General features: G+C 44.8%; 1 protein-coding gene across 50 annotated transcripts in view; it reads left to right on the top strand.

Annotated features, from left to right (window-relative positions):
* Window positions 1-13,654, top strand: part of GABPB2 (GA binding protein transcription factor subunit beta 2) — a 69,639-nt gene that overhangs the window by 50,837 nt on the left and 5,148 nt on the right. For 23 of the 50 annotated variants that reach the window (XM_077947865.1, XM_077947794.1, XM_077947803.1 and 20 more), the window contains 3 exons: window positions 2,485-2,609; window positions 3,047-3,229; window positions 6,453-6,897. In XM_077947865.1, the coding sequence (XP_077803991.1) occupies window positions 2,485-2,609; window positions 3,047-3,229; window positions 6,453-6,818 (674 nt within the window). In that variant the 3' untranslated portion in view covers window positions 6,819-6,897. Of the gene's footprint in view, window positions 1-2,484; window positions 2,610-2,865; window positions 2,917-3,046; window positions 3,432-5,753; window positions 6,305-6,452; window positions 6,898-8,208; window positions 8,451-8,734; window positions 8,823-8,896; window positions 9,074-13,654 lie in introns of those variants that run through there. The other 27 variants (XM_077947926.1, XM_077947917.1, XM_077947924.1 and 24 more) reach the window with 7 other exon arrangements.

Below are 13,654 nucleotides of genomic sequence, written 5' to 3'. Positions count from 1 at the left end.
AAAATTAGCTGGTTGTGGTGGCACATGCCTGTAATCCCAGCTACTCAGGAGGCTGAGGCAGGAGAATCGTTTGAACCGGGGGCAGAGGTTGCAGTGAGCCGAGATCACGCCATTGCCCTCCAGCCTGGACAATAAGAATGAAACTCCATCTCAAAAAAAAAAAAAAAAATGAAAGAAAGAAAAGAAAAGAAAGAAACTGGCAAACTATTTTCTTTTTCTTTCTTTCTTTTTTTTTTTTCAAATGGAGTCTCACTCTGTCACCCAGGCTGGAGTGCAGTGGCACTATCTCAGCTAACTGCAACCTCCTCATACCAGGTTCAAGCGATTCTCCTGCCTCAGCCCCCCGAGTAGCTGGAATTACAGGTGGGTGCCACCACACCCGGCTGATTTTTGTATTTTTAGTAGAGATGGGGTTTCACCATGTTGGCCAGGCTGGTCTCAAACTCCTGAGCTCAGGCAATCCGCCTGCCTCAGCCCCCCACAGTGCTGGGATTACAGGACATGAGCCACCGCTCCAAGTCGGCCAAACTATTTTCTAGAGTGGCTTTACCATTTTACATTCCCACCAGCAATTTATGAATAATCCACTTTGTCTACATCTCCAGCATTTGGTATCACTTTTTTAAAAACTTTTAGCCTGGCGCGGTGGCTCACACCTGTAATCCCAGCACTTTGGGAGGCCGAGGCGGGTAGAATATCTGAGGTCAGGAGTTTAAGACCAGTCTGGTTAACATGGAGATACCCTGTCTCTATTAAAAATACAAAAATTAACTGTGTGTGATGGCATGCGCCTGTAGTCCCAGCTACTCTAGAGGTAGAAGAATTGCTTGAACCCAGGAGGTGGAGGTTGCAGTGAGCTGAGATTGTGCAACTGCACTCCAGCCTGGCTTATAGAGTGAGAGTTCTTCTCAAAAAAAAAAAAAAAAAAAAAAAAAAAGACTGGGCGTGGTGGCTCACGCCTGTAATCCCAGCACTTTGGGAGGCTGAGGCAGGTGGATCATGTGAGGTCAAGAGTTCGAGACCAGACTGACCAACATGGAGAAACCCCATCTCTACTAAAAATACAAAATTAGCTGGGTGTGGTGGGGCATGCCTGTAATCCCAGCTATTCAGGAGGCTGAGGCAGGAGATAGCTTGAACCCAGAAAGCGGAGGTTGCAGTGAGCCGAGATCATGCCATTGTACTCCAGCCTGGGCAACAAGAGCAAAACTCCGTCTCAAAAAAACAAACAAACAGACAAACAAAAAAAAACCTTTAACCATTCTGACAGATGTGTAGTGTGTCATGTGTGTTGTGTATGTGTTGACCCTTCTCTCACTTATCTATGAGAAGATAATTAATTTAGGTACAGATAATGGCTATTGGCTTTTATTAGAGGTCTCAAAAATATATAAAGACTTCAGGCCTTCTTTGGACAGATTATTTCTGCAGTTTTTTTGTTTGTTTGTTTGTTTGAAGACAGGGTCTCACTCTGTCACCCAGGCTGGAGTGCAGTGGCGAGTTCTTGGCTCACTACAGCCTCAACTTCCCAGGCTCAAGTGATCCTCCCACTTCAGCCTCCCAAGTAGCCGGAATTACAGGCATGCTCCACCATGCCTGGCTAATTTTTTGTATTTTTTTGCAGAGACCGTGTTTGCCATGTTGCCCAAGCTGGTCTTGAACTCCTGGGCTCAAGTGATCCTCCCACCTTAGCCTCCCCATATGCTAGAATTATAGGTGTGAGCCACCTCTCCCTGCCATTTCTGGGCAAACTAATAAGCTACTTGGCCATAGCTGACCTAGAGTCAGACACCTTCATATAAGAGCCTCAGACTTGGGACTTACTTGCATGGCTTCCAAGCCTGCAAATCTATACCCTTCTTTTTTGAGCCGTTCTTAGTGCTCTATTAATCTTTTTTGTTTCTCCCCGAAGGGCCATGCCTTACCTGTTGATTCTAAACTTCGAAGAGATATTTAAAATAATATATCAAATAATATATTTTATTTTCTCTTTCTTTCTTTCTTTTTTTTTTTTTTTTTTTTGAGACGGAGTCTCGCTCTGTCGCCCAGGCTGGAGTGCAGTGGCCCGACTAGCTGGGACTACAGGTGCCCGCCACCTCGCCCGGCTAGTTTTTCTGTATTTTTTAGTAGAGACGGGTTTCACTGTGTTAGCCAGGATGTTCTCGATCTCCTGACCTCATGATCCGCCCATCTCGGCCTCCCAAAGTGCTGGGATTACAGGCTTGAGCCACCGCGCCTGGCCTTTTACTTTCTCTTTCTTTGCTTTTTTGTTGAGATGGGGTCTTGCTGTGTTGCCTAGGCTAGCCTTGAGCTCCTGGACTCAAGAAGTCCTCCAGTCAGCTGCCTGAGCAGCTAGGACCACAGGCACACACCACTGCACCCAACGTAGAATATATTTTAGTTTATTTTCTTATTAAAAGCAAGCAAAACTTCTTTGTTTTCTTATGCATTCATCACCTCCAATTGGTGTCCTTTGACTTGTAGTTCTAACTGTACCTGCTGGTCAGGTTGCAGAGGAGACTGTAATTAAAGAGGAAGAAGAAGAGAAGTTGCCACTAACAAAGAAACCAAGGATAGGAGAGATGACAAACAGTGTGGAGGAAAGCAAGGTAATGTTTTTAGGAGTGATGAAAAAAATTTAAAGCCAAATTATTAAGGCCTGAACCCTTCTTCATCTTTTTTTTTTTTTTTCCTTTTTGAGACACAGCCTTGCTCTGTTACCCAGGCTGGAGTATAGTGGCATGATCTCAGCTCACTGCAACCTCCGCCTCCCGGGCTCAAGTGATTCTCATGCCTCAGCCTCCTGAGTAGCTGGGATGACAGGCACCTGCCACCATGCCTGGCTAATTTTTGTATTTTTAGTAGAGACGGGGTTTCACCGTGTTGGCCAAATTGGTCTCGAACTCCTGACCTCAGGTAATCTGCCCGTGTCCGCCTCCCAAAGTGCTTGAATTATAGGTGTGAGGCACTGCCTATCTTTTTGTCTACTGTCTGGATGATTTTTGATCAGGAATTTACTTGGTGGTGACATGGCTTACTTTTCCAGGAAGGCAATGAAAGAGAGCTACTACAGCAACAACTCCTGGAGGCCAACCGAAGAGCCCAGGAATACCGACACCAGCTCCTAAAGAAAGAGCAGGAAGCAGAACAGTACCGTCTTAAGCTGGAGGCCATAGCCCGACAGCAGCCCAGTGGAGTTGATTTTACCATGGTTGAAGAGGTGGCTGAGGTAAATGCTGTAGTAGTCACAGAGGGGGAGCTGGAAGAGAGAGAGACACAAGTGACTGGGTCCCCAGGGACCACAGAGCCTCACACTAGAGTTTCCATGGAAACTGTTTCATCTTAATATGCAAGGGCCACAATTTGCACTGTGTTCATATTAATCCTCTTTTAAAAAAGAAAATATACAGAAGACAAACATTGCATAAAAACTAAGAGTGTCTTTAAGAAGAAAACTATAGCAGGGTGCAACGCTTGGGCTCAGGAAGGTTCTCTGTGCAATTGGAAAATTCAAAGCCATATTTAGGGAACATTTCTTCTGAGGGGCCAAAAGAATAAGGACCAAATTTCTTAGCTCACATCATTGCTTTAAGCATAGAAGTAAAAGAATACTGCATGCTGTGGGTTGATTTTTTTTTTTAATAACTAACTTTCTCACAGAAGATTTTAAGATAACATTTCTAATATATATGCACCAATATATATGCCTTTAATAATTATACCATCAAGTGACCTGAAAATGCCCCTTAGATTTATGATGCGTATCTGTTGGAAAAACTAATTGGGAGGGAGGTTAGACAAGCTTTGGGGAAGAGAAAAGGAACATAGTCCATTTCCAAAGGAGCAGGAACGCCCAACCTTAAGTTAATTTCACTGAAGAGAATTTTCTTTTTTTTTTTTTTGAGACACGGTCTGACTCTGTCACCCAGGCTAGAGTACAGTGGTACAGTCTTGGCTCACTGCAACCTCTGCCTTCAGGGCTCAGCCTCCTGAGTAGCTGGGATGAAAGGCATATGCCACCACATCACTGAAAAGAAATTTTTGATTGTCTGACAGATATGCATCCATTGTGTGTCTGTAGCTCAGATGCTTGTGTAAGAAACTGAAATAAGCTGGGTGTGGTGGCTCACATCTGTAATCCCAACACTTTGGGACGTTGAAATGGGAGAACTGCTTGAGTCCAGGAGTTTGAGATGAGCCTGGGCAACATAGTGAGAAACGTGTGTCTACAAAAAATTTAAAAATTAGCCAAATATGGTGACAGGCACCTATGGTTCCAGCTACTCAGAAGGCTGAGGTGGGAGGATCCCTTGGGCCTTGGAGGTCAAAACTGCACTGAGCCGTGGTTGCACCACTGCTCTCCAGGCCTGAGTGACAGAGCAAGACTGTATCTCAAAGGAAAAAGGAAACTAGGCCAGGCGTGGTGGCTCACACCTGTAATCTGAGCACTTTGAGAGGCGGAGGTGGACGGATCACGAGGTCAAGAGATCGAGATCTTCCTAGCCAACATGGTGACACCCCATCTCTACTAAAAATACAAAAATTACCTGGGTGTAGTGGCACACACCTGTAGTCCCAGCTACTTGGGAGGCTGAGGCAGGAGAATCGCTTGAACCCAGGAGGCAGAGGTTGCAGTGAGCTGAGATCGCGCCACCGCGCTCCAGCCTGGTGACAGAGCGAGACTCTGTCTCAAAAAAACAAAACAAAACAAAAAAAATAGAAAATATTAGCCGGGCGTGGTGGCACCCGCCTGTAATCCCAGCTACTTGGGAGGCTGAGGCAGGAGAATTGCTTGAACCTGGGAGGCGGAGGTTGCAGTGAGCTGAGATCGCACCATTACCCTCCAGCCTGGGCAACAGAGCCAGACTCTGTCTCAAAAAAAAAAAAAAAAGGAAACTGAAATAGAGTTTTTAAAAACTGAACTGGAAAGCCGAGGCCAGTAGATCACCTGAGGTCGGGAGTTCCAGACCAGCCTGACCAACATGGAGAAACCCTGTCTCTACTAAAAATACAAAATTAGGGCCGGGCCCGGTGGCTCACGCCTGTAATCCCAGCACTTTGGGAGACCGAGGCGGGTGGATCATGATGTCAGGAGTTCAAGACCAGCCTAGCACAGATGGTGAAACCCTACTAAAAATACAAAAATTTACCAGGCGAAGTGGCAGGCGCCTGTAATCCCAGCTACTAGGGAGGCTGATGCAGGAGAATCTCTTGAACCCGGGTGACAGAGGTTGCAGTGATCTAAGATCATGCCACTGCACTCCAGCCTGGGCGATAAAGTGAGACTCCATCTCAAACAAACAAACAAAACAAAACAAAATTAGCCAGGTGTGGTGGCCACATGCCTATAATCCCAGCTACTTGGGAGGTTGAGGCAGGAGAATTGCTGGGAACCCGGAGGCGGCAGTTGCAGTAAGCCTAGATGGCGCCACTGCACTCCAACCTGGGCAACAGGAGTGAAACTCCATTAAAAAAAAAAAAAAACACACACTAGAAAGGAAAGAAAACTTGTTTATGTGAGAGGAGTATATATAAAACCAAAATCCAGGCTGTGTTTCCACAGTGCTGGGAAGTGGCCAGAAAAAGGCTTATGGGGGCTTTGAAACTCTGGTCTTGAGATATAAACTTTGCTCTGACTGGATTTTATAAAATTATAGTGAGGAGGGTACTCTCTTGTCAGAACAACTTGTTTCCAAACATTTATGTAATGTCAAGCTCAGTCTCTCTCTTTTTTTTTTTTTTTTTTGAGACAGAGTCTTGCTCTTGTCGCCCAGGCTGGAGTGCAATGGCGTGATCTCAGCTCACCGCAATCTCCACCTCCTGGTTTCAAGTGAATCTCCCGCCTCAGCCTCCCAAGTAGCTGGGATTACAGGCATGTGCCACCATGCCCAGCTAATTTTGTATTTTCAGTAGAGACAGGGTTTCTCTATGTTGGTCAGGCTGGTCTCAAACTGCCAGCCTCAGGTGATCCGCGTGCCTCGGCCTCCCAAAGTGCTGAGATTACAGGCATGAGCCACCAAGCCCAGCCTAGACTCTTTAATTTTATCAAACTTTGTTGAATTTTCTAAGTGTCATTTAGGACACATTATGCTTTTCTGTGGACCTTATATCTTATCCTCTTACGTGCAACAAAAAGGGGGTTGGAGGTAAATGCTGATGATGATGTTTAGTTTTATTTTCTTTTGATCTGGCATGAGTAAATTGTTCTGTTTCCTTAAGCTTGGTCTGTTACGGAGCTTTGTGCCTTATAGGGTACTCAGTGTGTGTTGACAAAGGGAATAAGAACTATCAGTGCCATAAAGAACCAAAGATTCTGGCTACTTTGTCTTCTTCCTTTCTCTCCCACTATGCCTCCACTTCCTCTGCCCACTTTTGGAAAGTGTTTAACTGCTGGGTTTTCTTTTTCTTTTCTTTTTTTTTTTTTTAAACCGAGTTTCGCTCTTGTTGCCCAGGCTGGAATGCAATGGCATCATCTCGGCTCACCGCAACCTCTGTCTCCTGGGTTCAAGCGATTCTCCTGCCTCAGCCTCCCGAGTAGCTGGGATTACAGGCATGTGCCACAACGTCCGGCTAATTTTGTATTTTTAGTAGAGACAAAGTTTCTCCATGTTGGTTGGGCTGGTCTTCAACTCCTGACCTCAGGTGATCTGCCCTTCTCGACCTCCCAAAGTGCAGGAATTATAAGCGTGAGCCACCGCGCCCGGCCACCTGCTGGGTTTTCTTTGTATGTCAGCATGGAGTTTTTCCCAAAGAAAGGGAATATGGGTGGAGAGAGAAAGGTTATGAACAGGTTACATTACAGAGGTTATTGCCTTTGAAACTGGGCCCTCATCATTCTAGACTTGCTTGCTTTGTTATAAATTAGAATAAACCAGAGGGAGATGTGCCAAGTAAACATTAGAATGACTGTTTAGAATATGGTTTTCTTAATTAGCAGTCATGGGGAAAACATGCATTTTTAATTTGGAAAAAAACCTGACAGTTAACATGGTTCTGTTTACCTTGATTAGTGAAGTAATTTGCTGCAGTGTTGTCAGAGGAGCAGAATCATTTGGGTCTCAAAATAGACTGAAAACTTAACTCCCAAAACCATATTTAACAAACAGAATTGGTTATTAGAGATTTATAGGCAAAAATATCAGTTTGGAAATTAACCTTGGCTACTGGCCACCTTAGCTAGATTTTCTCCACAGGTCTGATACTGAACACTTCTCAGATTAGAGAATATTCTGGGCTGTTGGGGATGACAGGGAAATGTGAGGGGGAGTAGCCTAGGTAAGGGTGATGATGAAATTGTTCTATCTGCTGTCAAATAATTGTTTCCTGTTTGCAATGTTTTTATTTTTTCTGAGTCCCTTTAGGAACCAGGTGCTAACAAGAAGCTGTTATGTGTGGGATTTCAGAGCCTTACTTTAATGATAGAGGAACCAAGTATCATTTTAGATGTCTTTTATTTATGTTCTCAGTGCATATGTTGACTTTAATCCCTCTTTCCCCACACCCCGCCCATTAAGGGGGAGGAGGTTAACTCTGCAGATGATATTCAGGCCCAACCAGCTCATTATCTGGGGTAGCTACTGACGAAAGGCAGAGAACGTCCATCTAACATGTCCTTCTGAGTATACAGTCACCACTTTTTGGGGGGAATTCTTTAGCAGATCTTATTGTTCTTTCTGCAGAAGCTATCATTCCTACCTCCCCAATCCCCAAAATCTCTAATATAGGCCAAGTCATTTTTTATGATGGGTCTCTGAGACAAGGGAGTTTGTTAGAGGAGAGGCTGGGGTAGAGAGGGAGAGAATGGAGGTATCTGAAAAAAAGTAAGAAAAAGGCATTCATTTTTATTTACTCAGAACAGTCCTCTTGGCATCCCAGATAAGGGAAATAGGATTTGATCTCCAATTGTATTGCTATGGAGAGAATGGCAGGTGAGGATGCTTTGAAGTAATTAGAAATTAAATATTGAATACATTAATGGCAATACCATTTCATGATTTTGTATGTCTTTCTGGATTAGTCATGGAAGTTGGGGAAATATTGCTTAGATCTTCTGGGTTAGAGGACTCCAACTGGCTTATTGGCAAGGTTGGATTATTAAGAATCAAATAGCAGACAAAAATGGCAGGGCATGGTGGCTCACGCCTGTAATCCCAGTACTTTGGGAGGCTGAGGCGGGTAGATCACTTGAGGTCAGGAGTTCAAGACCAGCCTGGCCAACATGGCAAAACCACGTCTCTACCAAAAATACAAAAATTAGTTGGGCATGATGGCACATGCCTGTAGTCCCAGCTACTCTGGAGCTGAAACAGCAGAACTGCTTGAACCCAGAAGGTGGAGTTTACAGTGAGCTGAGATTGTGCCACTGCACTCCAGCCTGGGCAATAAGCGAGACTGTGTCTCAAGAAAAAAAAAAAAAAAAAGAAAAGAAAAAGGAAAAACAGAGAAATGGATCAGAGTTGGTGCTTGAGCACGAGAAATTCCAAGCTTAGGATGGTTGTCTACTTTAAAATAAAGCTGCTGGCCGAGCGTGGTGGCTCACGCCTGTAATCCCAGCACTTTGGGAGGCCAAGGTGGGTGGATCACGAGGTCAGGAGATCAAGACCATCTTGGCTAACACGGTGAAACCCCAGCTCTACTAAAAATACAAAAGATTAGCTGGGCGCAGTGGCAGGCATCTGTAGTCCCAGCTACTTGGGAGGCTGAGGCAGGAGAATGGCGTGAAACCGGGAGGCAGAGCTTGCAGTGAGCCGAGATCACCCCACTGCAACAGATCACCTGGGCAACAGAGCGAGACTCTGTCTCAAAATAAATAAATAAATAAATAAATAGAATAAAATAAAATAAAGCTGCTGGCTGGGCACAGTGGCTCATGCCTATAATCCCAGCACTTTGGGAGGCCGAGGCGGGAAGATCACTTGAGGCCAGGCCAACATGGCAAAACCCAGTCTCTACTCAAAATACAAAAATTAGCTGGGGGTGGTGGTGCATCATCATACTGGTGAGAAAAAAAAAAAAAAAAAAGAGGCCGGGCACGGTGGCTCACAAAAAAAAAAAAAAGAAAAAAAAAGAAATATCAGTTTGAGAAATGATGAAGATTATTATTATTTTATTTTTGGAGACAGAGTCTCTCTCTGTTGCCCAGGCTGGAGTGCAATGGCATGATCTTGGCTTATTGCAACCTCCATCTCCCAGGTTCAAGCGATTCTTCTGCCTCAGCCTCCTGAGTAGCTGGGATTACAGGTGCGCACCACCACGTCTGGCTAATTTTTGTATTTTTAGTAGAGACAGGGTTTGACCATATTGGCCAGGCTGGTCTCGAACTCCTGACCTCGTGATCTGCCCTCCTCAGCTTCCCAAAGTGCTGGGATTACAGGTGTGAGCCACCGTGCCCAGCCTCTTTTTCTTTTTCTCACCAGTATGATGATGACCATTTTAAGAAAGCTTGTGTGGCTCTCTCCTATCATTACAGACCTCCAGAGTTTGCTGGAAAATTTGAGGCACTTACTGAACTCTTCCTGAAAGTTTCATGTGGAGTGGGAATCAGTTTTTGTCCTAATTTATTAGAGAAGGCTTCCTCTTCTCTACTCCTTGTGCAGACCCATCTCTGGATGGCTAGAAAAGGAGCTTCAGAATGGACTATATGTCATGACCACCTGTATGCACTCTAGGCTCTCATCTGTCTCTATTTTATGTGGTGACTATGTCCCCCTTCTGAGTAGTACTCTTATTTCCTATGCCTTTTTTTTTTTTTTTTTTTTTTAGTCTCTGATGCTGCCCTTTGTAAATTTTTATTTTATTTTTTAGCCTCTTTAGTATTAGGGGGTGAGGTGACATTCCTAGACTCTACAGTAGCAGTTTGGCATGTTAGTGGCAGGAAATTGTGATTCCCTATACCCCCCTCCCCCTACCTTTTCTGCTTTAGTGATTCTATTGTTCCTCTCTCATTGAGGCTTTCCCAGGCACCCGAATTTAGTTAGTAGGTCATTTCTAATCTTTGGGGCTTGTCTTTTCTCTCTCCATTCCCCTCCTTCTCTACCCCATATTTTTTGTTTATTCTGAGGTGGTTTGTTTCTGAAAGTTAATCTAGGTCACCTTCTATATCCTGTGCTTCCTAGTTGGCTTTAGACATCTTGTTATAGCAACAATGATGGTAGCAGCTCTGTCCCTGGCTTTGCCCCATGTGCTGTCCTTCTGTCAAGGCCATTTGTGTGTGTACTGGGGCAGGTGTTTGTTGGGGGGATGCGCCCAGACTATTCTCACAATGTCCTCAGTTTTTCAGGTTGTCTGACAGCTTTATGTACAGCATATTTTTAGAAAAACTTAAATATACTTCTTTATTTAGAATAGGGTTTTATTCTGATGAGCAAGTTTGTGTGTATATGTGTGTATGAGCATTTGTATGCATATATACTTATACAGATCTATATTATATATACAGTTTTTGTACTATCATTTAAAATAAAAATATTTGTTTTTTTTGTTGTTGTTGTTTTTGTTTTTGTTTTGAGACGGAGTCTCGCTCTGTCGCCCAGGCTGGAGTGCAGTGGCTCGATCTCGGCTCACTGCAAGCTCCGCCTCCTGGGTTTACGCCATTCTCCTGCCTCAGCCTCCTGAGTAGCTGGGACTACAGGCGCCCGCCACCGCGCCCGGCTAATTTTTTGTATTTTTAGTAGAGACGGGGTTTCACCGTGGTCTCGATCTCCTGACCTTGTGATCCGCCCGCCTCGGCCTCCCAAAGTGCTGGGATTACAGGCGTGAGCCACCGCGCCCGGCCTAAAATAAAAATATTTCTCAATAAAATGTCAGAGCTGACCATTTCAGGGTGCCATTGAATTTGTTTTCATGCCTGGGCAAAAATTTGTATCTATTTTCTGATCACAGGTGAACCACAGAGCTCATTTTCCCTGTCCAACTGAGCTAATTGAAGGGGGAGGAGTATAGATCTACTAACCCATGCATGCCCACTGCCTTTTCCTTATCCACCTCTCTCAGCGTGGTATTCTTGACAGGCAGAGCAAGTTGAGGTAAGAAATGAAATGAGAATTAGGAGAGCTTTTGACTGACTAGTTAAATGTACATTTTCCTTCTTTCTCTCATCCCCCACTCCCTTCCCTAAAAGCAAACAACTAAGGGAGGAGAAAAGTAGCTGAAGAAAATGATTATGTGCCTTGTGTGGGAGTAAAGTCAATGCTGAGATGTATGGGGAAAAACATCAGACTCAGGAGTGCTTGGAAAGAGAAGATTTACTTTGCCAGCTTCTCAGCTTTTCTTGGTTAATAGGGTGCTTGCTGCTATCTTAATCCAAAATCAGCACACATTTATATTTAAAAATAGGAGGGTCAGTCTGGTAGTAGCACAATCCCCATTGATAGCCAGGGGTGAACAAACCAATTTGACTAGCAAGATGGGTGTCCCATCTAGTGTACAGAGTTCTGAAAAGCTGTTTTGTTGGCAAGAAGGATACCTTTCTTTATAAAATTAGCTTTGAGCCTGTCCAAAGTTAAGGACATATAAGCATCTGTGTTCAGCGACTGGAATCTTCAGCAAGTTCTCAAAGTCAATATTTAGGAAATTGGTCACCTACCATGTACTAGGGTACATGCAGATAATTTCTTTTTGGTAAATACATATAGTCAGCAAATCCTGTGCACATATTCAACTAATAGAAGGTAATTCTGGCAGGCACTTAAGCAATATATATAGTCTTGGCTGTGCTGATGGAAAAAAAGGCAGGAACTTGAGGAGCCTTAAGAACCAAAGCACTAAAAATCTTGTTGAGGCCGGGCGCGGTGGCTCAAGCCTGTAATCCCAGCACTTTGGGAGGCCGAGGCGGGTGGATCACGAGGTCAGGAGATCGAGACTATCCTGGCTAACATGGTGAAACCCCGTCTCTACTAAAAATACAAAAAACTAGCCGGGCGTGGTGGCGGGCGCCTGTAGTCTCAGCTACTTGGGAGGCTGAGGCGGGAGAATGGCGTGAACCCGGGAGGCGGAGCTTGCAGTGAGCCGAGATCACGCCACTGCACTCCAGCCTGGGAGACACAGCGAGACTCCGTCTCAAAAAAAAAAAAAAAAAAAAAAAAAAAAAAAAAAAAAAATCTTGTTGAATTAAATCCTGGTGAGAGAAATTATCAAGATGGGAAAGTTGAGGGGAACTGGAGAAATAAGAACCTAGAGTTCTCTGATGGGTGATAGTTTTTTTTTTTTTTTTTTTTTTTTTGAGACAGAGTCTCACGCTGCTGCCCAGGCTGGAGTGCAGTGGCACAATCTCGGCTCACTGCAGCCTCTGCCTCCCAGGTTCAAGTGATTCTCCTGCCTCAGCCTCCCTAGTAACTGGGATTATAGGCATGCACCACTACACCCAGCTAATTTTTGTATGTTTAGTAGAGACGGGGTTTCACCATATTGTCCAGGCTGGTCTCAAATTCCTGACCTCAGGTGATCCACCCGCACTGGCCTCCCAAAGTGTTGGGATTACAGGCGTGAGCCACTGTGCCCGGCTGGGTGATACTCTTTTTTTTTTTTTTTGAGACGGAGTCTCGCTCTGTCGCCCAGGCTGGAGTGCAGTGGCCGGATCTCAGCTCACTGCAAGCTCCGCCTCCCGGGTTCGGGCCATTCTCCTGTCTCAGCCTCCTGAGTAGCTGGGACTACAGGCGCCCGCCATCTCGCCCGGCTAGTTTTTTTTTTTTTGTATTTTTTAGTAGAGACGGGGTTTCACCGTGTTAGCCAGGATGGTCTCGATCTCCTGACCTAGTGATCCGCCCGTCTCGGCCTCCCAAAGTGCTGGGATTACAGGCTTGAGCCACCGCGCCCGGCCGGGTGATACTCTTAAATAATGGGAAAAATCATGAACTAGGGCAACTTTCCTAAGAGTTCCTTCCTCTGTGAAAAAGAACCCTCTACTCCAAGGAGATCAATAGGTGAAAAATACAGGTGAAGGCTGACGTGGGAGCAATCTAGTGATAACTACAACTATGTAAGGCTTGTGTAAGACATCTGATAGGTAATAGAGTAAGTTAAGACTATAGGAGACTTCTGAACAAAAGTGTGGGGTTGCAGTCTGCTCCTATAACCAGTCCTAAAGTTTAAGGGTAGTGCTGTAAAGGAAAGGAAAGTTTGGGATAGGGCCCAATATTATAAATAATAACAATAGCCACCATGCTTTAAGATTTTGCTGGCCGGGCGCGGTGGCTCAAGCCTGTAATCCCAGCACTTTGGGAGGCCGAGACGGGCGGATCACGAGGTCAGGAGATCGAGACCATCCTGGCTAACATGGTGAAACCCCGTCTCTACTAAAAAATACAAAAAAAAAAAAAAAACTAGCCGGGCGAGGTGGCGGGCGCCTGTAGTCCCAGCTACTCGGGAGGCTGAGGCAGGAGAATGGTCTAAACCCGGGAGGCGGAGCTTGCAGTGAGCTGAGATCCGGCCACTGCACCCCAGCCTGGGTGACAGAGCAAGACTCTGTCTCAAAAAAAAAAAAATAAAAAAAAAAAAAATAAAGATTTTGCTACGTGTATGGCAATGTGCTAAGTACTCTGCATATACATATAAATACCCATTTTGCAAGGTGGGTATTATCCTTATCATATAGTTGTAAAAATAAGTTGACTTTGCAGAGTCACACACTTGTAAATATTGTCCTTTTTTTTTTTTT

This window comes from Macaca mulatta, chromosome 1 (genome assembly GCF_049350105.2).
Source record: "Macaca mulatta isolate MMU2019108-1 chromosome 1, T2T-MMU8v2.0, whole genome shotgun sequence".
NCBI classification, from domain to species: Eukaryota; Metazoa; Chordata; class Mammalia; order Primates; family Cercopithecidae; genus Macaca; species Macaca mulatta.
The sequence above is the reverse complement of the archived record's forward strand: the minus strand, read 5'-3'. Positions and strand labels throughout refer to the sequence as shown.